Here is a 25,758-nt window from a genome sequence, read left to right as displayed (position 1 = left end):
AGTTTATGAGCCACGCTAGAAAATCAATCTTGTTACATTGTTTTCACACCTCATTCTTTTCCCCAAACATCACCCAGATATAAGCCACAGACTTGGCTTCAAGTGACTATTAGCTGTTTCCAAAAATCAAATCCACCATTGAGAGACAAAGAGTTGTCTGAGGATATGTAAAAGACTGTCCCACAGGCTCTGAAGAGAATTCCAGTAGGGAAGTTTCCAACGTCCCCAGTAAAAGCAGCATTACTGAAATAAGAGTACAGCCTCTCATACGTGTCACCTGAGGGGACACAGTATTTGACTGACTACGTTCTAGACTGTTAAATAGAAGCCATCAATGTCAAAGGTCAAATATGAGATTTAGTTTCTGCCCTAAGGAACAGTTCATAAACTAAGGTACCAAGACTTATAAAGAACAATGAGCCTTTTTATTATGCTTTAATGTACAGTGCAGAACAATATTAAATTTTGAATTAAATTAAGAAAATGCTCTGTTACCATAATTAATAGTAAAAAAAAAAAAAAAAAAAAGAGAGAGAGAGATGGCTGATTGAGGGTCAGATGTTGGCCTAGTAGTTAACACTGCACTTTAGGCCCCTACATCCTGTATTGGAATGCCTGGGGTCCAGTCCCAGCTCTACTCTCAACTCCACCTCCCTGCTAATGTTCACACTGGGAGGCAACTGATGATGAGTCCAGTACTTGGGTCCTGCCACCCAAGTGGGAAACCTGGATGGGGTTCCCAGTTCCTGGCTTGGTCTCACCCCATACTGGCTGTTCTAGCCATTTGGGTCATTAACCAGCAGATGGGAGCTCGCTCACTCTCTCTGCCTCACAAATGAATATAAATAAATAAGTAGATGTTTTTGTAAATGCTCAGCTCAATTTAAAAGTAGCAAATTTGAAACACATAAAAGAACTTATTTTTCAACTGGATGAGGTAGACAGAGAATTCAGACCATGCAGAGCTATTGAGAGAAATACTGAGTCTAAATTTGCAAATGGAATGGATCATTGATCATTTTACGACTGTTAACAGAAAATTTGCAGCTCTATAAGCCCAGATTGTGATTTAAAGATAATAAAATCTCATGCTTCAGGGTATAAGTTAATCACCTGCAAGGACCAGGAAGAATTTTCCTTCCAGAAGTAACAATGCACAATTGAGTGGATACATAAATTTTGCTTAATTTCCAATGCATCAAGTATTGGTCAGGGCTGAAAACAAGAATCAAATTAGATGGACTATTAATTTGATTTGATTCAGCAACTCTTGTATTGTTAATTCTACTGAGTTTTATGTCTTGTGTTTATACTTTACTATTTTAAATAACAATTGCTTTGCCCATCATTCATTTTTATATCACACATCATCCCGGAATGGGGACACTTAAGCACTATGCAGTATTATCGTCATTATACAAAGTAAATGGGATTGAAACTATCATAGATAACCCACAACTTGGTTAATAAGAAGTATCTTAAGCCTCACAGAGTTGTGCCCTTTGTACCTTTTGCATATGACACAAGAAGCCTCTATTGATAAGACCCAAGGGGTCTCAGTTGTCTCTACCTGACTTCTTTGCTTTGAGCAAACATATTTTAGGATCCACAGTCTGTAAGCAAATAAGAAGAGAACATGCTCAGAGAGGAAACAGCAGCAAAAACACATTTTTTTGTAAGATTCAATGGTTGATGTTCCACTGTATATACTCTGGTTAAATCATACTTATCAAGTGACAAACAAAAGGCAATTTTATTTACAGGTGGTTAATATTTTTAAAAGTAAAAATAAATTTGCATTATTTATTAGGTCTGGAAAAATAGTTCTATTTTCTGAGGGTATGTTTAGAGATCTTCATATGCAGCATAATTGGTTGCCAAATTGTAGCCTTGCTTTCATAATTTAATTGGAAGAAAATGATAGTGGGAGATATTAACCTTATGATTTCTCCACATTTCCACTTGATTAGATTATGAATTCTTTGCAATTTGGTGCTAAAATGAATTTATTCTACCTGTCTTCCAAAACTATAGAACATCTCTGTAATTACTACATGACCCACTGTGTTAGCCTGATTAATAATTAATTAGAAATAAAGCTAGAAGCAGATTTTTTAAAGTATTTTTTAATTTTAAAATTTATTTCAGAGGAAATGAGAACTGTTATCCATTGGTTCACTCCCCATATACCCACAAGGGCCAGGGATTTGCCAAGTCTGAAGTTGGGAGCCAGAAACTCAATTCAGGTGTCACACTTGAGAGGCAGAAAACCAATCACCTGGGCCATCACCACTGCCTGCCAAGGTCTGCATTAGCAGGATGCTGGAATCAGGAGCCAGAGTCAGGTATCCAATTCAGCTACTCTGATGTGGGATGCAGGTGGCCTAACCGCTAAGGCAAACACAAGGTTTTCCCAGTCTTAAATGGGTGGACCTTTACATAAAGACACAAATTCCCAAAGTCTGGGTAGAACACAGCAAGCTCCTCCACTGGTGCCATTCACCCAAGAGCTGGTGAGGAATAAAGGGTAGAATACCTACCTGGGCTGTCATTTCTCATCACTTCAGGAAGGGTGTAGTTCATGCTGTGAGCAGAGCAGGGAGTGGGGAAGCTTGCTCTAATATTCCCTGGGTTTTCCAAGCCTTCCTATCCTCCCTTACTCCTTGGGAAGAGGAATGGCTTGTCTTCTCGAGAGGTCTCAGGAAAGGTAACATGACCAAAGGGAGTATTGTTCAAGCTTAGCCATTGCCTCATTCAACAAGCATATGTTCATTCTCTGTGTACTTTGCAAGGTGCCAAATACACAGACTATGGAGTTTTAAATCCTTGCCATAAAATATGATCCCTTCTTTGATGACTCATGACATCATCACGAAAAGAAAACACAAGGAGAGAGTAGTCTTATTGGAGAACATGCCATGCATATGCACAGGGCAGGACATGCTATCCTGCTTACCACGTTCAACAAATTTAGAAAGGAAAGAAAACTGTAACTTCCCAGAATTCTTCCAGCCTCTGTGATATAATAATGTGTTGTCTGAACCCTTATCTTTAGAGATCTTTTAATTTGAGTTTGCCAATAGTATTTATATTATTTTAAAATAGGTTTAGTAGCACTGATCTATACATCCTTTGGTATGGTAATGATGAGACAAATAAATAGCTGGATGAAGAAAGTGTTTTGTGTATGATTACCCATGAGCAAAGAGAGACTTTATTTACTAGTTGGTAATAAAGTATCTCAAAATAGATAGCTATCTATTTATTTATGTAAATTTGTATGTCTATCTCTCTATACTTGTCCATCTACCTATCATGTATCTATATGGCAGATCACATACTATTACTTAACAAGTAGAAGTCAAGGAAATTGGATTCATTATTTATTTTGAACTTGACGTTTTTATTTCTGTGGCAAGTAGTCACCTTATTATCTAGTAATAAGGTACCTAGAAATAGAAAGTGAAAACACTTTTATAATTACGTGTATTTCATAGTTTTGACCATATGGAAAATGTCAATGATTTTTATTCTTTTTCACTTAAAAACAACTGTAAAGCAAAAAATAGAGATTCACCCATATATATATTAATTTTTATAGGTGTAATTTCTTTCTGGTGCTAAGTTGATACAGCCTACGACTAAACATGAAATCAAGCCTGCTGCCAGAGACTAAAAAAGAGAGAATACAAACACAATAAAATATTTTCCCAGATGACTTAAACATACACAATAAACACATAGTCTTGGCATATATGGAATGAATTTTGAGTCCCATCAATTGCAGTTCATGTTATTCTGATGTGAAAATAGTCACTGTTTACACAGCCTGTGTTGACCATTTCCTTGAATTGTTAAGTATTTTGCACATCAACAATAAGAATTTTAAAATGAAAGTGGAAAAAAAAAAAGCCCCCTACTTAAAACTGCTTTTGTTTCATTTTAATTGAAAGCACTTCTTAGGACCTACAGTTAATGAAGCTTCTTTGGTCTCAAGCTTCCTCTCTTAGACTAGAGTCTAAACATGTGCTCATGTCTCCTGTCACCAATAGTGACATGGAGAGAAGTAACCTAATGAGGGTCCTCAGAGGGACCACCTCAGAGGATTCTGTGCGTACACCTGACTGTGCTCTGCATGGAGCATGCAGACTCTCACAAGACGCCAGGTTACCAGGACTTGGGATAGCTTAAGAGGTGTCAGGTGTGTCCTTTCTGCATCTCTGTACACGCTGCCCAGATGCCCCTGAGCCAGCATCATTGTTATTGTGGCTTTTGCTTCATTTCCCTATATTCCTGAGGACAAACATGCTATGTCACTGACAGTATGGTGGGCTTACGTGTGATTGTGGACCTGGCTGGTTTGAGCGGTACAGCATTGTTTGTGAAAAACCCACCTCCTAAGCATCTGAGTGGACAGCTGGTGGTGTGGACAAAGCAAGAGCATCTAGGGAAACCTCAGAGGCAGGGAGGACCCTGCAGTGCTGAGTGAACAAGCCACTTCCTTGGAATTGGCATCTAAGGGTGACATCAAGGTCACACAATTAGGGTATATATACAGCCTCAGGACCTGGCTTTGACAAAGTGACTTTGGTTTCTAGAAGGACATTTTCATGTTTTTTCTCTGTAGTAGGTTTCACCTTTCACCATTTGTTGTATCCATTTCTTCCTTTCCACCAACATAGGAAGTAGGTTCATGCCCAAGAGGAAATGCCTCCAGATTAATTCTTGATTCTTTTCAGTTTCCACTGAAATGTCTAGTTTTTAAGTCAATTAAAAGGTTATTAGGAAACGACCAGATGAAGGTGTGGAAAAAAATTACAGTAAGATTATATTAATTTATGATAGTCTAAAATTTCTAAGAGAGATTATTTTTATCCACTTCATTAAAGGGGATCAATTCATCACTAACTTTTTTCAAAAATCAAGCTGAGTTCTATGGTTACTTGGAAAAATGTACCAATGCAGTTTTTGTAGGACTTCGGAAAGGTATTTTAGGACTCTTTTCAACTGTTACTACTTCCATCAACAAGCTTTGTTTTCTTTGTGCAAATACCCAGGTCAATGCTCTTTGGAAGATAAAAAGGAGAAACACAAATGAAATATATAACCAATAGAGGAAGTCTATAACTGAATCATTTTCAAAGTGAACTACACCGGTATTCCCCATTAGGGCAATGAAGGCATTTGTCCTATCCCCTACCTTTTTGCCTTGGTTAGGATGATGAGAAAAGTCACCAAGATATAGTTTAGCTTTAGGCAAAAAAATAAAATGTGGTTGTAGATGATTTGAAAAGGAATAAGCTCGGTTTTCTGTAAGTCCTGCTATGAACATTAATATAGAAATTCTTAAAAAAGAAGAGTCAAGAGCAGGCACGGAAGCTGGTTCACATGAGAGCTCTTGAGTAGACTTTCAAAGTGTCACCAGATCAACACTCCATGTGTCTGTCTCTTGACCCTGGCTTGTTTTTCCCTTCTGCAGAGCTACAGTGAACCTGTTGATGTGAAGACATCTCAACCTCCTCAGCTGATCAATTCAAAGCCTTCAGTGTTCCATGGGCCCAGCCAGGCCCACTCTGCTCTGTACCTAAGTTCCCACTATCACCAACAACCAGGAATGAATCCTCATCTAACCGCCATGCATCCAAGCCTCCCCAGGAGCATAGCACCCAAGCCGAATAACCAAATGCCAGTGACTGTCTCTATAGCAAACATGGCTGTGTCGCCCCCTCCTCCCCTCCAGATCAGCCCACCTCTCCACCAGCATCTCAACATGCAGCAACACCAGACACTCGCCATGCAGCAGCCCATTGGGAACCAGCTCCCCATGCAGGTCCAGTCTGCCTTACATTCACCTACCATGCAGCAAGTAAGTGCTACCGCTCTGCACCTAGACATGGCACCCCTCTGCTGAAGTGCTGGCTGGCCGGGTGGGAGTCTGTTCATCCAGCAAAGAATGGCAGGGGGGTGGGGATTTGTGTTTTCTGTTCCTCTGTTGAAACGGAGAGAGAAAATTGAAGATACTCAACAAATACCTGCATTCAGCAAGACACACTTGGCAAGTGGTGAGTTTGTGCAGCATGATGCCATCACCACTGTTGATAAATTCTTTTCAGAAAATTCTTTTCAGAATTGCTGGTTGATTCAGATGCTAACTATTTAGCTTCACCTTTCTTACCTCCTTTGTTCTTTTCTATGTCATAAGTAACCAACATTTGTCATTTTTAAGATGCCAAGTACTGCTACAGACAGATATCATTGAAATAAAGAATTATTTAATTCAAAAAAATTGTTTATAAATGAGAAAGTTTGACTGGTATACCTGTTGAATCCAATAAATGCTACAACATGGCATCAGATTTCATACCAAATGTGGTGGAACCCTGAAAGACCAAAGAAGTGAACCTTTAAACCAGAGGTTTATTTAAAAATGGCTATCTGGCTACTGCATAAATTGGAAAACACAGGAGGTTTGGAAGCCTCCCTACTCACTCCCCGATTATTAAAACCATTTGTGGTCAATCTTAGCTTAACTTTTCTTTCAAATTAGATTTTTCCTTTTGGACTTTGGAATAATGTTAAAATTTGAAAACTGGGAGCAAATGATAAAGATTCTTAGAAAATGGAATTAGAAGACAAGTTTATTTTGGTGGAAATAAATTTTAAATCCATGCATATTTTTCATAATATGCATTTTTCATGAACTTTTTGAAGAATTTTCACATAAGCTAAATTGAACATAGAGTTCTCTAAAATTCTAAAATCTTGTTTAAAAAATAAGTGAAGGTAGGAGTGGGCACTTGGCACAACAGCTTAAGTTGCTGCTTGGGATGCCTGCTTCCCATACAGCATGCCTATTCTGAGTCCCGACTACTCCTCTTGTGATCCAGCTTCCTGCTAATATGCACTCTGGCAGACAGCTCGTGATGGCTCAAGTACTTGGGCCCCTGCCACCCATGTGGAAGACACAAATGGAGTTCCATGCTGTTGGCTTCAGCCCACCCCAGCCCTGACTGGGTTTCAGGCATTTGAGAAGTGAAGCAACAGGTGGAAGAGCTCTCTCTCTGCCTTTCAAGTAAAATGAAAATAAATAAAGAAAGAAAAATTTCTATAAATGAGAGTTAAAACTACAAATTATATCAAGGTCAGTCTGTTAAGTCTTTTCAATACTATTATACTATCAATGTAATCCAATTATTCTGCTGTTCTCAGAGCTCTATGGAAGTATGGAAATACAGCCTTCTTATTTTATGTATAGTCCTCAGTAGAATTTGAGGCTATAGGTAAACTGGGCAAAGATAATGGGAAGGGAAGCAGAAAGAAGAATCAAATATGTAACATCCCAAATTCATCATGAATATTATTATAGAAAGACTTTCTAGAGCAGACAATAGCAAACCCAATGCCCTAATCCACTCTCACATCTTTAATTTTCTAAAAACTTAAGGATGCAGGCATTAGCAATGTCCTCATTTTACAGATGAGGAAACTAATGCTTAACAGAGTTAAGCATCACACCCCAAAGATTGGAGCTGGAATTCAAACTCAGATCTGTTTAGAAACCAGAGCCCAGAGTCTTCAAGATTAGGCTGGCTGCCTCTTGCTGCCAGTCATATTGTAACTTATTAGTTGTTCCATGTTAGAAAAGCTGTTTCCCCTCAGAACGGGGAGCTTCTTTAAACTCCAGTTAGTTCTAAAACCAAAGTTTTTATAGATAGCAAAGGAGCGCAGTTCCTTCCTGGAGTCTATCATGGCTCAAACCAAGGACATTGATAAAGTAATGGGGAGTTCCTTACCGGCTTGTTGACTCGCTAGGAAAGGAGACTACAGGTGAAGCCAACTTCCATCATCCGGCCTTGTTCATGGTGTGACTGAGTCATTCTCAGGGTCAAACGTCCACTCTTCTTATTAGACACAGCTCACAAGGAGGAAGACGCTCATGGGCGTCCTAACATTTTAACAAACCAATAGTGTTTGCATGAAGAATGAGCAATTGAGGGGACAGCACTTTCAGTTGGGTGGGTTGCTGAGGACGCTTGTGTCACCCACAGTGCAGCACAAGGTGCAGTCCACTCAGTGAGCTGGGGCTGGAGCTCTGTCCTGATTCCTCCTTCAGGCAGAGTTCCATTGTCTACTTGTGCTACCACACCTTGGGTGAAGTGGCTGGTTCCTGAAGGGCTTTCAGATAGTTCCGAATTACATAAAATCACAGGTACAAATTCAAGAGATGTGTCTTTTCATACAGAGTCTTAACCAAGCAGCAAAAAAAAAAAAAAAAAAAAAAAAAAAAGATTCCACTGGGCAAGTTATTTATCAGTCATTAAGTCAGGTCTTTTCATGTATCTCAGAAATTCATTTTACTGAGCTGGTAGGACTGATTTCAATTTACATTAATAATATGAGTGTAACTTCTTCAAAAAGTTTATGGAAAAATATAAGCTTATTTTGGCACAAACAAAAATTGAAAACCCATGCATAAGTTGTTTTAATGATACACATTTCCTCAGCCTTGTGGCGCCGGCACACCAGGTTCTAGTCCCGGTCGGGGCGCCGGATTCTGTCCTGGTTGCTCCTCTTCCAGGCCAGCTCTCTGCTGTGGCCCGGGAGTGCAGTGGAGGATGGCCCAAGTCCTTGGGCCCTGCACCTGCATGGGAGACCAGGAGAAGCACCTGGCTCCTGGCTTCGGATCAACGCGGTGCACTGGCCACAGCGCACCAGCCATGGCGGCCATTGGAGGGTGAACCAACAGCAAAAGGAAGACCTTTCTCTCTGTCTCTCTCTCTCACTGTCCACTCTGCCTGTCCCAAAAAAAAAAAAAAAGATACACATTTTCAGGAACATTTTCTTGCACTGAACTTATGTTTTAATTCTATTTCCCATGTACTTGTTAAAAGGTACCCTTGAGGAAGACAAGTAGTGTAAACCTGAAATAGAAGGAAAATAACTATAAAGATGACATTGACTAAAATCACCTGGAACAATGCCTTGATGATGTCAGGTAGTCAATAAAAAATTGCTGAGTAATGAACCAATTAAAAACAAATAAGCAGTGTAAGTATTAAACTGTTAGAAGGAATCACAGATTAAATTGTAGAACCCCAATTCCTTGAAAGTTTTTAAAAAGTGATTGATTCAAAAAACATTGAGTCCCTTCTGTGTGCCAGGCAGCCACTCTCCAGGCTCTGGAAATTAAGTGACAAATGAAAACAGGTAATGAGCTTCCTACGCTTTTGTCATTGAGGAGTGGGGTGACAAGAGGATAAACAAGTGAAGATGTTGTGAAAAAAAAATGAACAGGGAGACAGACGGTAAGGGGCATGGATGAAGTGCAGAGTCTTGAGCTGGAATAGACAAGGAGGCTCCTCTGAAGAGCTGGCACAAAGCCAGGAAGGATGGAAAGCAGGGAGGAGAGAGGGGACAGAGGCTCTGGGCTGGGAAAACCAAAGGGAAGAGTGTGGCTTGCTCAGGAGATGGGCAGGAGGGGAACAGGTGAACGAAGGGGCAGTGGTGGGCAACAAGGACAGACTTGGGCAGGTAATTAAAGGACAGACTTGTAGGCTAAAGGGAATGGCAGCCCCAGTAAGTGGATGATCCTAAAATCAGGACCAAGGAGTCCATCACCCCAGGATGTCACTTAATTTACTGCAATCACAACAGTCCATGGGGGCCAACATTCAAGTCATTAGTGAATTTTTAGCCTGTAGATGTAGGCTCAAGTGGTGAGTAAAATTTGATCTGATTCATCATCCAAACCACTTTTTCCCACAGATGTTTGCTTCCTTGTGTGGGGGCCATGCTCACATCCTCCAACACCAGAAAAGAAAAAAAAAAAGAGAGAGAGAGAGAAGAAAGTTAATGGTTACCATATTTTTAAAAGAATGTCTCATATTTCAGTATTATTTAGCAATTTTATTGGCTTTTGGAAAAATGAATGTATCTTACAAAAATGATTGGATAATTCACCAGGAATAATAGTTTCATTTTTTTCTAGAATATTTTATACACTGAACCCATGGACCTGCATTTTTTAATCCAGTTTTCTTTCTTTTTCCTGCTCACTATATTGTCGAATGAGGTCAAGAGAAAAAAAATCATTAATATCTGTCAACTTCCTTTATAACCTTAAGGAAAAAAATCTTTGTATGATATCACACAGACAGATTTTCAATTTCCGTGTGTAATAAACAGCTGCTTTAGGATTTGGGTGTAATTTAAGGGTTTAAAAAAATCACATTGAGATTGATGAATAAATCAGTCGTGAAGACAAAAACATTGATGCCTGTTGAAAACACCTCTCCAGACAGGCAGGAAATGAAATTAGTTCCCAGTAAAGTGTGGATATGAAGATCACTGGTTGGCTGTGCTGCAGGCTTTTTCGGACTTGCTATGGTGGCAAAACAAAACTGCTAGGGCTACAGAAATCTAATTAAAGAGCAAATGTCCCTTCTGACATCAAATTAATCTTTATCATGTTTCCTATTTTTATTTCAATCTGGCACCAGAAAATGAAATTTAAAATTCCAGGCATGCTACAAAACAGTTGGTGATTTTTCTCCTGAGCATTAAAATGCTAAATATTCAGTCTTGTTTAATTAGACTGCTAAGCAAACATTTTTCAAAAAAAAAAAATAGAGTATATCATCATTGTTGTTCCATGTTTACATCAATAATAAAAATGTACTTAGCCCCACGTCTGACCTCAGCATCTCTTTATGTAGTGTTAGAGGAATGTCTCATTTTCTAAATTGAAAGCAAGTGGGATAATGTGAAATAATGCTCCTTCAGGCTCTGCTTGCTTTGCTTGTATATTTTTTGGTCTTGGACTTTGGTTGTTTAATATTGGTGATCCTCAGAAATTTTGCTGCATTTTTGAACTTTGCCCTTTGCAGATAGCACAGTAATTTTGATTTTATAAACTGAAGTCACTCGTTTTATCTTAAACTGATATTCTCCTACCCAACCCAAGAAACTAGCTTTATTGAATGGAAAAAGACAATGATGGTTTCTGCTTATTTGTGTTGGGGGTGTGAATTCTTTTTTTACTGGTAGAGGTTCTATTTCACTTATTTGTTTTTGTGTCTTCATGTGTTTCCATGCCTTCAGTTAAGTCCAGATATTTTGACTACTCTTTTTCTTGAGACTGGCTTACTTTCAGGTTACACTTTGTTGATTGTGCAAAAATTCAATATGGAGAACTTTACAATAACAGCATAGAAACAACCCCTGGCATTTACACATTTCTGCACCCTGTGTCTTTCCACCAGTAGCATCGACTACACTGTTTTAAGCTTTATTTATTGAAAAACATGATTTATTGAGCTACTACTGCAGACGAAGCCCTGAGAATGTCCATTATGCACTTCAAACGCTGGGACCTCAGCCCTAACAAGGGACAGGCTCTGAGCTAAGACAGTCAACACGAGGCTCCTGCCTCCAGGAGTTTTCTGTTCCCTCTCCCAGCCTCACTCTAGACACTGGGAGAAAAGTGGAGGGAGCCAGCCTCTTCAGAGGACACAGTGAAATGAAGACATGTCCCTGAAGCTGGTGGGACTCCTGGTGAACACCCACACTGCAGTTCCACCTCCAACTTTCACCTTCCCACTTGGAAGAAGACATTTAGGGGCCGGTGCCGCGGCTCAATAGGCTAATGCTCTGCCTGTGGTGCCGGCACACCAGGTTCTAGTCCTAGTCAGGGCTCCAGATTCTGTCCTGGTTGCCCCTCTTCCAGTCCAGCTCTCTGCTGTGGCCCTGGAGTGCAGTGGAGGATGGCCCAGGTCCTTGGGCCCTGCACCCGCATGGGAGACCAGGAGAAGCTCCTGGCTCCTGGCTTCCAATCGGCGCAGTGCACCAGCCACAGCGGCCATTGAGGGGTGAACCAATGGAAAAGGAAGACCTTTCTTTCTGTCTCTCTCTCTCACTGTCCACTCTGCCTGTCAAAGAAAAAAAAAAAAGAAGACATTTAGGGCTTGAGCGGCACGTGGTGTCTGCACAGATACACCCAATCCTCACAAGCTAGCTCTTCATTTAGGAAATGTTCTATTCCTGTTCATCTGTGCGAGGTCAAATAACCAATCAGGCTCAGAGCTCTCCTTTTCAATGATTTGCTTCCAAACAGAGTTTTTGCTTTCCTCACAGCTTGGGTGGCAGTGTGTGTGACATTGTCTTGGAGCCCTTATCACTGAATGGAAAAGGAATTAGTATCTTAAAGCCAACATTGAGACCTGAGGACATTGGACAGTTGATATCTTTGAGTCTTTACAAGGGGACCCCAAAACAGGCATCAGAGTTTGAGGAAATCTCTTCAGTTACAAAAGTCAACTCTCTGATCAGGCAGCCTAGTTTTCAAAAAGTCAAACTCAGCACTATCATGCCTTCAAAAGCTAGGTCAAGAGAGAAGGGTCCATTTTGAAATCTCGATTTCTCAGTGGTTCACACCCATGGATAGGCTCTGCGGCAGTCAGCCATGAGACTATTTAAGTTGCCTTTTAGGTCATTTCCGGCAAAGCCTGCTTATGCTGCTCTTAAATTCACCAAATAAGCTAAAAATAAATCTTAACATAGAATGCTTTTTGTTTAGCAGATACAGCTATGTACTTCTGAGATTTTTGTCCTTGAATTTTTAATCACTTTGCTAGGAGTAAAAGTCAACACTTCATCAGACTAGTGAGTTAAAAGAATCTTCCTGGAGTCTGATTCTTGTTTGTCAGTTAATAGACTTTTCAATTAAAAAATATTTGCTCTTACACTCCCCTCCCTTCACCGGTGCCTTCTAAGGGTGAGCTCTTTTGCGGCTCTTCCCTGATAGTAGTCCAACAACTGTTACAAAGCTTTGGTTGAAATTTTTTAGCTGGGAGAGAAATACAAATAAAAGAAGAAGCAGATGGCCTCTTTGTGACTGAATGAAGAAAGAGGGTTTTGAGAACAATATGTGAATAGGTGTAGTCTAATAAAACACTCAGCCACCTGCTGCCTGGATCCTTCAAAAATAGATTCTGTTGCATATTCTGCAGCTTAACCATTAATACTTACCTAGACTTCAGCGAAAACATACACTTGGAGCTCGTGGGGCCCTCTTGTCTCTTTGTTCTGATTGAGTTGGCTTCTCTATCTTCGACACTGTTTCTCAATTCACTTTAAATGCTCAAGAGTATAATGAAAGGTTTTCGGACACACGGTGAAACGGAGGAAAGGTAAGAGGAGTCGGGTGGAAGGCGATCCTTGGCTACCCTGACGCTTTCTTGGCCCTTGGTGTAGACTTGTCCTCGCAGAGACAAGCCAACAAGGCCCCGTGTATTGGCAGAGACGGAGTGGGTAAACATTTAGGTGGTGGAGTTCTTCGAAGGGCACTGCGATTCTGATGTGTGGACTCGTGTTTCCTTTCAGGGATTTACTCTTCAGCCTGACTATCAGACGATTATCAATCCCACCTCCACCGCCGCACAAGTTGTCACCCAAGCAATGGAATACGTGCGTTCGGGGTGCAGAAACCCTGCGCCGCAGCCGGTGGACTGGAATAGCGACTACTGCAGTAGTGGGTAAGCGGCCGGCCATCGCCACCTGGTGGTGCTCCTCACACATAGCATGCTTGTCCTCCTCGGCTCCCTAGATCTCTCTCCTTCCGGCTTTGGAAAACGTGATCCGGGATAGTTCCAAGCCCTTGGAAGGGCAAGACACCTCAGAACGTTGAGGCCATCCTTCTGCCCTTCCTAGAACGCGAACAGCAGATGATAATCTGCAGTACTTGCAGGTTAACTTGTGGCCCCTTCTCGAGCCACAACACATCCACCATCCCTCAGGCTACAACAAATCCTTGCAAGTCACCCACCCGCCATTGTCACCCACGGCACCGGTTGTCTGGTAACCGCTGTCTGCTTTCTCTCCATCCAGGGGCATGCAGAGGGACAAAGCACTGTACCTTACCTGAAAATCTGGACACCTCTCCTTTCCGCTGAGAATTCAGGGAAGTGGCTCCACCCGTGGATTGCTTTGTGCAATCAAGGCCGTTCTCCATTTTGTTAGAAAATGCAAGTTGCTAAGCACTTAGGACCATTTGAGCTTGTGGGTCACCCACTCTGGAAGAAATAGTCATGCTTCTTTATTATTTTTTTAATCTTTGATGGACATTGTTTTTCTTCTTCCCTGAAGAAAATTTGGACCATTCAGATTTTATGGGTTTTTTTGTTTTTTTCTTTTTTTTTTTTCTTTTTTTTTTTTTTGCTGTGAAGTGCTACGCTCTAGTAACTGCCTTAGCAACTGTAGATGTCTCGGATAAAAGTCCTGGATTTTCCATTGGTTTTCATAATGGGTGTTTATATGAAACTACTAAAGACTTTTTAAATGGCTTGATGTAGCAGTCATAGCAAGTTTGTAAATAGCATCTATGTTACACTCTCCTAGAGTATAAAATGTGAATGTTTTTGTAGCTAAATTGTAATTTGAAACTGGCTCATTCCAGTTTATTGGTTTCACAATAGGGGTTAAATTGGCAAACATTCATATTTTTACTTCATTTTTAAAAACAACTAATAGTTCTATATTTTCAAAATATTTGAAAAAAAGGTATTCCCAAATGATTTTAATTTAAAAGCAAATTGGCATTGTCTCATTGATCAGACAAAAAGAAGTTAGTGTTAAGGGAAGCGCAAACACATTTATTTTGTACTGCAGAAAAAAAATGCTTTTTTGTATCACTTTTTGTGTAATGGTTAGTAAATGTCATTTAAGTCCTTTTATGTATAAAACTGCCAAATGCTTACCTGATATTTTATTAGATGCAGAAACAGATTGGAAACAGCTAAATTATAACCTTTACATGTGGCTCTGTGTTATGGTTTCTTCATACTGTGTCTGTATTTAATCTTTTTTTATGGAATCTGTTGCGCCTATTTATGAAATAATAAATATAGGTGTTTGTAAGTAAATTTGTTAGTATTTGAAAGAGGTTTCTTTGATGTTTTAACTTTTGCTGGCAAAAAAAAAAATTCACGCTTGGTGTGAATACTTTATTATTTAGTTTTTAACAGTGACATGAATAAAGCCAAGCCTGCTTTTCATTTAGCAGCAAATTAAAGTACCCAGTCCTTATTTCTGCATTTCCTTGGTTGATACAAATGAAAAACTATTACATTCTAAAACTGTTCTTACGCTATAGCAGATCATTGTCCCCAAGGTCACACAAGCTCCAAGACTAAACAGACAGGTCCTCCAACTGAAAAGGGTTGCTTTTTAGATCTCAGCTGGTTTTAGTCAATTCTGAAAATCAGTCCCCATGCCCCAGAATTAATGTCGAATCAAAGAAAATTCCTCAAGCTGCATGCTTTTTCACAAAATCCAGAAAATATTTAAGCACTGAGCCAGGGGTGGGAGGACACGAAAGGGAAGCAGTATGTCAAGAAAACATCTACACTGAAAGGTGAGTAACCAGACAGCCCGAGAGAACCAACGGGAAAGCCTTCCACAGCTGATAGCATTTTAGATTGTTGCTGTCTTTTGTGCCTCTACAAATCACTTCTCTTTCCAGAATTCCTGGGTTTTCCGAGAGAATTCTGAGGGCCCGAGAGATTTGCTGGGACCCAAAAGCATAAAGACTCTAGCTGAGAGTTGCAAAGTTTTTACATCGAAAAAAGAGCTAGGAGTTTATCCCTTCCCGGAGATTGTAATGAGTAAACCAATCTGATTGGGAATCAAGAATGGCTGACGTCTCTTTCATGGAATGTACGACATAAATTTAGCAATTTAACTAAATACAAATAAATGCATTGTGTAATCCCTTCAGAATTAACAAGACAAAAGGTATGCTTGCTTTGGAATGATTTTAGGCATTGTACAACCTTGAATCACTTGAGCATGTAATAACTAATAAATAATGCAGATCCAATGTGATTATTAAAATGACTGTAGCTGAGAGCGCTAATTTTCCTGTCTTGAAACTGTATAAGAACTCATGTGATTAAGTTCACAGTTTATTGTTTGTCTATTTAGTATTTTAGAAATATACCAGCACTACTAATTCACTAATGTCTTTTATTTATTATATTATGATCAAGTAAAATTTTTGCTTGCAGTAAGTCGAAACTGAGAAGGCAATTACCAGGATGAGAACAAACAGCTTTGACCTTGACAGACAGTTTGTACAGCAAAGTACTATGTTGTTTACAGCTTTTCCAGAGCAGGTGTGCAACCAGGGTAGAAAGAGTGTTGAAATTCAATACCAAATACAGTAGAAACAAATGTAAATAAAAGAAAATGCATCGTCAATAAAAAAAACTCTTACCATGCGTGACCGTATTCTATTTGGTGCTCTCTGAAAACCAGTCCTGTCAGATGAGAAATCTGAAATACAAGATGTGGCAGAAATGATTGGGTGCAGTTGTGATAAGTGGCTGCTGTGGCCAGAGTTCATTCCTGAAACTCTGAGGATGCCTCTCACCAACCTGAGGCTCTAGGATGGTGAGCTGTTACCTAAGAAACTAATCATCTTAAAGGAAGCCAGAATCCAGATGGGTTACATAGCTTACAGCCTGGCACGCAAAGAACAGTGGCAGCACCAAGGTTTAAGCTAGAGTACTCCAAAGGATTCCTGGACCTCTAGCAAAGTCACCCTGAGAGTTTTGGCAATCAAATACCCTCATCAACACACTCAAATACGAATCATAGCTGCTTAGGAGTAAGTATTTGGCCTAACAGTAAAGATACACACACTCCACATATCAGGTTGCATTCCCAGCTCTGGCTCCTGATGCCAGCATCCTTCTAATGCGGATCCCAGGAGGCACAGTAATGACTCACATAATTGGGTTCCTGCCACCCTCTTGGGAGAGCTGAACTGAATTCTGTCTCCCAACTTCGGCCCTGGCCCAGCCGTAGCATGGCAGCTGTTTAGGGGCTAAATCAGTAGATGGAAGCTCTCTCTCCCTCTCCTCTCCGCCTGTCACTCTGCCTCTACTGGTTTTAAAATTATAGCTAACTAGAAGAAGTAACAAGCCTGACAGTGGGTAGGAATGGCTTGATTTGTGTCTCCACCATTGATTGTTAGTGGTCAACTAAGGATGAAGTTGATCTCTGTGATGATTTTTTTCTGTTGCCTTAAAGACAAAGAGCCCCCTCCTACACTGAACATGAGTGTTCCACAGAGAGTCATGACTACCCAAAACAGGGTCATTGTTCAAGGTCGTTATTAAGAAATTTTTGTAACTTATGAATGCAGAATTTTAAATCAGCATAGCAACAGCCAATCTCCTTTTCCTATGAAATTCCTTTTGCAAAAGAGTGGACCGACTTATTGGGGAGGCAGTTGGATTGAACCATATTAAATTACCAATATTTGACTCACCTTCAAAAATGGTTTTTTCAGGTGACTCTACCAGAAGCTTTGCAACCTATAGACAATGGGATTTGGTTTACAACTCCAAATATTATTTCCAGTGGAATCAGAAGTACTTTACAAAGTCCGAAGGGAAAATACTTAAAGAAATAATGCTATGTTCATTTACACAGTACCCCCACTAAAAGTCGATCTGAGATAGTTACATTCTAGTAGCAGCACTTTAAATTATCAAATTCCAGTAAATGTCAGTTACCACTCTTAATTTTGTTATAGTAAAAATTCTCTGTGGAGATTTGTGATAAATAGGTTGTTGGGAAAAGAACATATTTGTTACACAGACATTGTCATGATGCGTATTTGTTTAGTAGAGATTTGACCCACACTTTTTTATCCTACTCATAACACTCATTTTAGAGTAAGAACAGAAACACAGAGACACAGCATCTCTTTTACTGATGATTGAGCATTGAAATAGTGGCAAGGCAAGTATGAAATTCATATCCCGAGTTTAAACCCTAAATATCTGTTATACTGGGTCACTCTTGATGTGTGAATTTATGTGAGTCACCCCACGGTGCAAATTTTTGTTTGTTTCCCTGCCTGAAATTGAATAAATTCCCTTATCTCCAAAACAACTTGGAATGTCACAGCACATAGTTGGTGCAAAATAAATGCAAGAAGATCAATGAAACACCATAGGATCTTCTCCACAGGAATTGGGTGACGTTTTCTTGATGATTTAAAAGCTCTTGACTCCTTGACTCCTACAAGAGAATTAAATATTGCAAGCAAGCATCAGGACATGAAGAGGATGGAAATGTTTCATTAAGAAACTTAAGATCACAGAACGATTGCAAGAATTTCAAAATGAGTTGGACCATATTTTTTTGGCCTACATAACTGAACAAGAACTTTTCTGGTTGTGACAAAAGTAAATGATATGCACATCAAGAAAATAAGAAGCAAGAGAGGGAAAAAAATGTGCCAGATAAGCAGGAGTGTTCAATGCAAGATAATTTTTTGTGAAACAAGTTTTATGGAACACTAATTAACAGGATACTGATTTTTTTCCTAATTATCAAGTGTTGGTATGACTCAGTAAAGCTAGGAAAATACTGCATTTCCTAGGCTGAACCTGAATTACCCCAAAATAAGAAATGATTCTATGGAATTTTTTTTTAACTCTCAGAGTAGACCTCCCTACTTGTTTGGAACTATTTCCCAGTGTGGAAGAACATTTCTTAATAAAAAAGCTTCCAAATCCTTACCCAGCCTATTGCCTGGAGAAAGAGGATGGAATGTCTCCGACTTCAGGCTTACACAAACATCTCATCATTCGTTTCCAGCACCAGATCGCACTGTAGACGAGGAGAAGGAGTGAAGATGAAGTTCTTGCTACTGGGTGGGAGACAACCGAGAACAAGGCTGTGTTATATTTTCAGCACAGAGTTGCACCTAATTAAAGAAGCCTACCAGCATGAATCATTTCAGATTGTATTAACAGCTTGCTAGCAAAGACATTGGAAAGTAAAATTTCATTCACACCAACGTGAGGCCAGGAAAAGAAGAAGAAATAAAGAAAAAGAAAAGGAGAAAAAAAGCAAGCAACCAGGAAATCAAATGCAAAGACTTACAATTCTACAGAGACAACTAAAATACCATTGTAGAGAAAGATGACGAACCAACCAACTACGTACAGGATTTTAAAATCTGGATTGTCCCTGTTCGACAATTGTGTGTTTACAATGAGCCCAGACATAATTGCTCTGATGGGCTGTCAGGGAAAAGATTAATTTGGCAAAGATTAGTATTGACTTGCTGTTTATTAAGGCTTTTAAACAGCTGTATCTGGCAGCATTCCTGTAAGTGGCTGTCATATCTGAAAATCAGCCCCACACCCTGGTGCTCGCCAGCTGTTACTGAACAATCTTCTACCACTTTGAATATCTTTCTCCAGGCCAAACAGCAAGAGCAAACTATTGCCAAATGCGCTTTTTTTTTTTCTCCTCTTGTCACTTTTTTTGGGAGGGAGTGGGGGTAGGAGTGGGGAGTTTCTAAGTGCTGAAATGTCAGCTCGTGGCTGATGGCTTAGCTGATAAGAGGCACCGGAAGTCAGCAAGTGGTTTTGGGTGCTGGGTGAACACATTCTCCACATAGCGGTAGTGCTGTTAGTCACCTCGCACCGACAAAAACCACAGCTTGCAACTGTTGAGGCCAATGGTTTTAAAGACTGTTAGAAAGTGGTGATCAAAGGTTTATAGCCAACAGAATTCCAAAAGGTTTTGTGTCTTCTGACACGGCACATGTCTTACCCATCATGGCACTGGACAAAGACCCCACAGTGAAAGGGTGAGATGTTCAGGAGTGGCCATTGACCTTGAGCCCAGGAACCAGGGGCTTCTCCTAAGAACTTGGAGGAAGGACGAGCCACTTGGTAAAAGAAATACCCCACTTTGTGATTCAGTGGAAACTGGTAGAATAAAACAGGTATGGATGTTTTGATGTCGTAAAAGAAAGGGTGGATTGAGTTTTGTGCTGGAATAAGACCCAGTAGTTTCAAATCCAAGTCCAGTCATAAAAGCAATGGAAAGAACAACATTCCAATGTGGTAAAACGTCAGACTACAAAGGGCCCAGTGTGTGGTGAAAGTCACTGTAGCCTTTCCAGTCTGAGTGCTTTTGGGGGGCTCAATCTCAACCTCAAAACATCAGAACAAGTGCAAAAGGACACTGTCATCTCTTAGCCCTTCCTCTGCGGGCACTTTCCATTACCCTCTGGGTGTGTGGGGAAGGGAGCTCACCTAGGAGCTGATCTTTCTAGAAGGACATTGCAAACTGATATTTGACAAAATATAATATGCAAATAACTGTTGATGCAATCTGATGCTTGACATTTGAATTGAGCTCAAATTCAGCCAGATTTCAAGGTATAGCCAGGTAAACCCACCAGCGAAGGCATGTCTTTCTGCCAAGGACACCAGACAGCTGTATGTCCCTAGTTCTCTCCACATAAACTGATGGGAGTGGGGGTGGTTGGCTGAGAAATTATGCTAACTCAGCACTTACTGTCAGAGAATTGAAGAGACTGTACATTGAGAACAGAAGATAAGATGTGTGTTTGCCTGAGCCTTGCTCTACTAAAGCCAAGGCTATGGACAAAAGAAAATGTAGAGCACAGAATCCACTTAACCCTTTAATCTATGATTGTAAAAGCCACATAGTGTTCTAAACTCTAAATCAGCTCTGGATTTAGGAGCACTGTGGCCAGTTTCTATGGCAAGAGCTACGTCTGCAGAGACCTGCCAGCTCTGCGAATTTAGGTCAAGTATTGAACTTGTACACTCTTATTTGAAGAAATTTACCCTCTTACTTGGTCAAAGAGTACTAGAACCTATACCAACGCAACAGTTTGACTGCTGGATTCAAGGCACAGGATTGCCAATCAAATTAGGTTAAGAGAATACAGCATTAACCTTTCGTTCAAAAAAATTCATAGTACTTCTAATAGAAACCGAGAAAGACCAGAGTGGGCCAGCATTGGGACACAGCCGATTAAGCCACTGCCTGCAATTGGAGGATCCCACAGGAGTACCATTGGAGTCCTGGTTGCTGTACTTCCAATCCAGCTCTCTGCTAATACACCTGAGAAGGCAGTCCTTGCAACCTATGTGGAAAATCTGGATGGATTTCCATGTTCCTGGCTGCAACTTGGCCATTATGGGCACTTCGGGACTGAACTGGCATATGGAAGATTTTCCTCTCTCTCCCTGTCTCTCTCTTTCTCTCTGTAACTCTGCCTTTCAAATAAATAAAACAAATCTTTAAGAAACAAAAAAATCCTCAGTAGGAATAGTGGAAATCATTTGTATATCCAAAGATACTTCAAAAGCTTAATGCAAAATGAAATAAAAACAGGTTGATTTTGGTGCAAAAGCTTTTTGGAAATCTATGCATAGTTATAACATAATGTGTGTTTCCCATGAGCTTTCTAAAGTCAATTCATGATTTATATGCATGATTTCAATTTGTTTTGCACCAAAACCAGCTTGCCTTCTAATTCCATTTTCCATGAATTGGTTGAAGCATCCTTGTACTTTCATCAAGCTCTACAGGATAATATCTGGTACAGTGTTTCTTCTGAGTGCCTTCGTAAGTCCGGATGCCTCCTTTTAGCCCGCAGTTTTTGATTATTTGGATGCGTTAGCTGAGAGAGGGAAGTAAAAACATATACTAATTCCAAGACTGAGTGGATACAAGTAAATGAAGTAAGTGATGAGATCACAACAATGGGTCAGGCACCCCACTATGTGTGCACAAACACTGCAGAAGCTACCCCCTATTGCTTGTGAAACATAGATAGTCCCTCCAGAAACCCAACATTGTTGGTATAGTATGCAACATACAAAAACTGTCCTGTAGAGAAGTAGCCTGAGCTTTCCTGAGCTTTCCTCCTGCCAAGTTTATCTTGGGAAGACCTTCCCGTGTCTCCAGCCTGAGGCCAATCTGCATAATTCATCTCTCCATAGACTGTAGCCAATTCTGTAGAAAACTTTGTATTTTGATTTTTTTGCTTTTAAATCAACGTAGATCCACAGAAACCTAAATCTGTTCTTGGCAAGAGGTTCATGCAGGAAGAACAGAACAGTATATCTAAAAGAAACTGCAATTTCTGGGTAATGTTACAAAACACACGTATCTACAAAGCCAATCTAGCTGTTGAATTGGGTCAACACCTGGTTATTAACACCTGCTTTCATCAGACCAAGATGACAGAAGTAACAGTCCTTTGTGGCACTAAGTCCCAGAGGGTTGGTCCTCCTCTCTCCTTCCAGGGCAAAGAATGTGCATCTTTCTGGTCTTCATTCATAGAAAGGCCACACTCCCCGTGTTCACTGCTGGAGGATCCGCATTGCCTGTAGCCAGTGCAAGTTGACCTCCATCTTCCCTTGCTGCTCACTTTGTTAATTCCCAAGTAAATGGAGAGAAAGTCCATTTTCTGTCCTTCTCTTCCCCTTTCTAATATACAGCCATCAAAAGTCGCTAAGGACTTTTCTATATGATTTCCTATTTCACATCACAGATGGTTTAGATGAAAACTATTAGTTTCATTTATTCAAACAGCTCCATTTCACCAAAATGAGCCTATTTTTAGTACTTTGCCTAAGGGGTTGTTTTCACATTTCTGTGAATGTAAAGGAGTTTGCTGATGTCTCAGACTTTAATCATCATCATTCCTGCCACCCAACAAGCTTTTGGACTACAGTGGAGCTGATGAGTCTTCCAAGAGGGAATATACTTTAAAAAAAAAAAAAACAGCATTCGAATTGCTTTACAAATGTGATTTATGTATATTTTCATGCAACCTTTGAGTGTTTGCATTTCTCCATGAGGTTAGTTTTGATCATTTCAATTTCAGCATAAGCACTATGTATGCTCTGTCAAACATAATGATGCCAGCTCTTTATCTTCATGTCATTACTTAGAGAATGTTTCCATTTGGACAACATGCCATGCTGCAAAAAATAGCTCTTCAGAGAATACATGTTCAAAGGAAGAAAATGTAAATAAACAAGTCAAAACTTTACTCACTTTCAGTTGTTGTGCAGAGTCAGTGTAAATGCTTGTACCATGTTACCTTACATTTACTTCCTGTGTTAGAACAAGAAAAAAATCTACTAAGCTACTTTAAGATGAAAATGACAGGTGAAAATATACGTATAATATTCCACTATAGGAGCCGCTGCTGTGGTGCAGTGGATTAAGCCAACACTTGCCACAGCAGAGTTCCCTCTCAGAGTTCAGGTTCAAGTCCCAGTTGCTCCTCTTCTGATCCAATTTCCTGCTAATATGTCTGAGACAGCAGTGCAAAGTGGCCCAAGTATTTGGGCCCCTGACACCCATGGGAGAAACTATGACACAGTTCCTCACTCCTGCCTTTGGCATGACCCAGACCTAGCTGTTGTAGTCGTTTGGGGAATGAATGAGTGGTTGGAAGATGTTCTCTCTCTCTCTCTCTCTCTCTCCCTCCCTCCCTCTCTCTATCATTCTGCTTTTCAGGTAAATAAATCTTTAAAATATAATAATAATAGAGTATAATTGATAACACAATGATACAGTGTTGTGAACACTTAACAGAGTTCTCTAAGTGTAAATGATGTAAGCTATCTAATTTTGGCTTCCAACTCCATTTTCCCTCCCAGGCAATCCCCTATGTCCTCCTTACTTCTGTGGGACTATTTCTGGCTCTGTTACCCACCAAGGTTTCATGTGATCCTGGGAACTCGTGATGAGAGGGATGAAGAGAGTCATTCCTTCTCTATTGTTTCCTCTTCAGTTATTCAGGTGCCCGCAAGATCTTTCATTCCTTCAAAAAAGTGTAAGGCATTGAGTGGCAGCATTATGGAAAATTAACCTAGAGAATGCCAGCCTCCAAGCCTGACTTTCCAAACCACCAGGTTTTCAATTAGCTCCTAATAATTTAACCAGCCAAATATAAGCATAGCCATCCATCTCTAATACAGTGGATACGAGGCTCCTTCCCCTGCTTGCCTGTACTTTAGCCCACATGTCTGCATGTATGAACATGAAAGTGACATAAGGGAATCATAAGCTTATGCTGTATTTCTCCAACTTGAGGGTATTAAAAGTATATTTCCAGGCCCCATTCCCAGATAATTTGATAGAGTTAGTTTAGAGTGATGCTGTAGGTTTCTTCTTTATAATTCAGATTTCACATGATAACAACTTCATTTTCTAATCTCCTGTGGCTCCTCCATGGCTTTATGGGTTGAAATTCCAACAGCTAAACTTGGTGTAGGCAACCATGAAAAACCTGGCACTAACCTACCTTACTTGTGGGTGCTTCACAAATTCCCTTCCAAGATTCTAAAATTTGGCTGTAGAAGTCTTTGCCCATCCCAATCACATTAGACTATTAGGCTCAGTATTTTGCAGTTCGTCTTTCTGCTGCCTTCTCTCTTCTGAAGACTCCTCCTTTCTCAGTAAATTAGGATTACTTTTTAAAAAATATTTCCACAGCATTCTGTTTCACTCCTAGAGAAATCATTTTAAAGCATTATAGCTATTTTCTTATGCGTTCATTTTCCTGATGAGATTGAGGGTTCCTTAGGTCTTATTTAGCTTTGTGACCATTCCAGCACCTCTAAGAACAGTGCCAGGTAAACATGTGTGTGAGAAGTAAGCACTGAATGAATGAACAGTGTGTTTTTATTTTTCCTGACCAAACCACACAAGCACATGATGATCCTCCAGACCAAGAGATATGGGAAGTCATCATTCTGCCAAGTCCTTTCTCAACAGTAAGAGATAGCAGATTCCTTATATAATCACAACTTCTTTTAAAGAGGCTGGGTCCTAATGAAAGGAGGCATTGTGTTGTGTTGTGTTGTGTTGTGTTGTGTTGTGTTGTCCTGAAGAATACAACAATAAAACTGCATATGCAAAAATAAATCCAAAGGGCTGGTGTTGTGATTGCATCATTAAGCTGCCACTTGAGACATTGACATCCCATATCAAAGGCCAGTTTGATGCCTGGCTGCTCTGTTTCTGATCCAACTTCCTGCTAACACACCTGGGGAGGCAACCACTGATGGTCCAAGTGGGCGACCTAGATGAAGTTCATGGCTCCTTGCTCCTGGCTCCTGGCTTCAGCCTAGCCCAGTCTTGGCTGCTGTGGGCATTTGGGGAGTAAACACTGGATAGAAGACTTATTTTTCCTCTTTCTCCCCCTCTCCTTTGCTGCTCTATGTTTTAAATAAGTGAATCTTACCAAAAAAAATAAACCCATAAGAGTTTATAGGTAAGAGCTAGAAAGAGCTGCTGCACAGCCAAACAAATCAAAGCAAAACCCACCAGATAATTTTAACTAACAGGATGTTTTATAAAGAAAGCCATGAGTAAGAGAAATAAAAAAGGAAGTAACACTAAAATCAGCAAGTAACGTGAGTCTAGGGGCTCTCTGGCTTTTAGATCTATTGCCTAAAGACACTAAAACACAAGTGATCAAGGAAAAATAAAAGATTGCTCATTGCAGCATTGTACAAATGTTCACTAGCATGAAGATAGATAAATCATGGAATATTCATAAAATGGAATACAATGGAACTACATGCATCATTGTTGAACAAAAAAGACAGCAAGATAAAGAATGCTACATACAATATGATGTCTACTATGTAAAGTTAAAACACGTAATACAACAATATTTACTGATTATGGCTACATATATATGTAAAGGAAGTATAAAAACAAGTGTAGGGGTTAGCACTGTAACATAGCAGATAAAGATGCCACCTGTAATGCCAGCATCCCATATGGGTACAGGCTCAAGTTCCAGCTTCTCCTTTTCCGATCCAGCTCTCTGCTATGGCCTGGGATAGCAGTAGAAGATGGCCCAAGTCCTTGGGCCCCTGCACC

At 40.1% G+C, this 25,758-nt stretch overlaps 1 protein-coding gene across 5 annotated transcripts in view; it reads left to right on the top strand.

Moving 5' to 3' along the window:
* The window catches only part of TOX (thymocyte selection associated high mobility group box), a 334,182-nt gene extending 317,908 nt beyond the window's left edge, over window positions 1-16,274 (top strand). For all 5 annotated transcript variants that reach the window (XM_002710517.5, XM_017341319.3, XM_070075064.1 and 2 more), the window contains 3 exons: window positions 5,480-5,866; window positions 13,381-13,532; window positions 13,885-16,274. In XM_002710517.5, the coding sequence (XP_002710563.1) occupies window positions 5,480-5,866; window positions 13,381-13,532; window positions 13,885-13,921 (576 nt within the window). In that variant the 3' untranslated portion in view covers window positions 13,922-16,274. The remainder of the gene's footprint in view (window positions 1-5,479; window positions 5,867-13,380; window positions 13,533-13,884) is intronic.
* Window positions 16,275-25,758: the final 9,484 nt, after the last annotated feature.

This window comes from Oryctolagus cuniculus, chromosome 6 (genome assembly GCF_964237555.1).
Source record: "Oryctolagus cuniculus chromosome 6, mOryCun1.1, whole genome shotgun sequence".
NCBI classification, from domain to species: domain Eukaryota; kingdom Metazoa; phylum Chordata; class Mammalia; order Lagomorpha; family Leporidae; genus Oryctolagus; species Oryctolagus cuniculus.
Note: the sequence above shows the minus strand (reverse complement) of the source record. Positions and strands in the feature narration are given on the sequence as shown.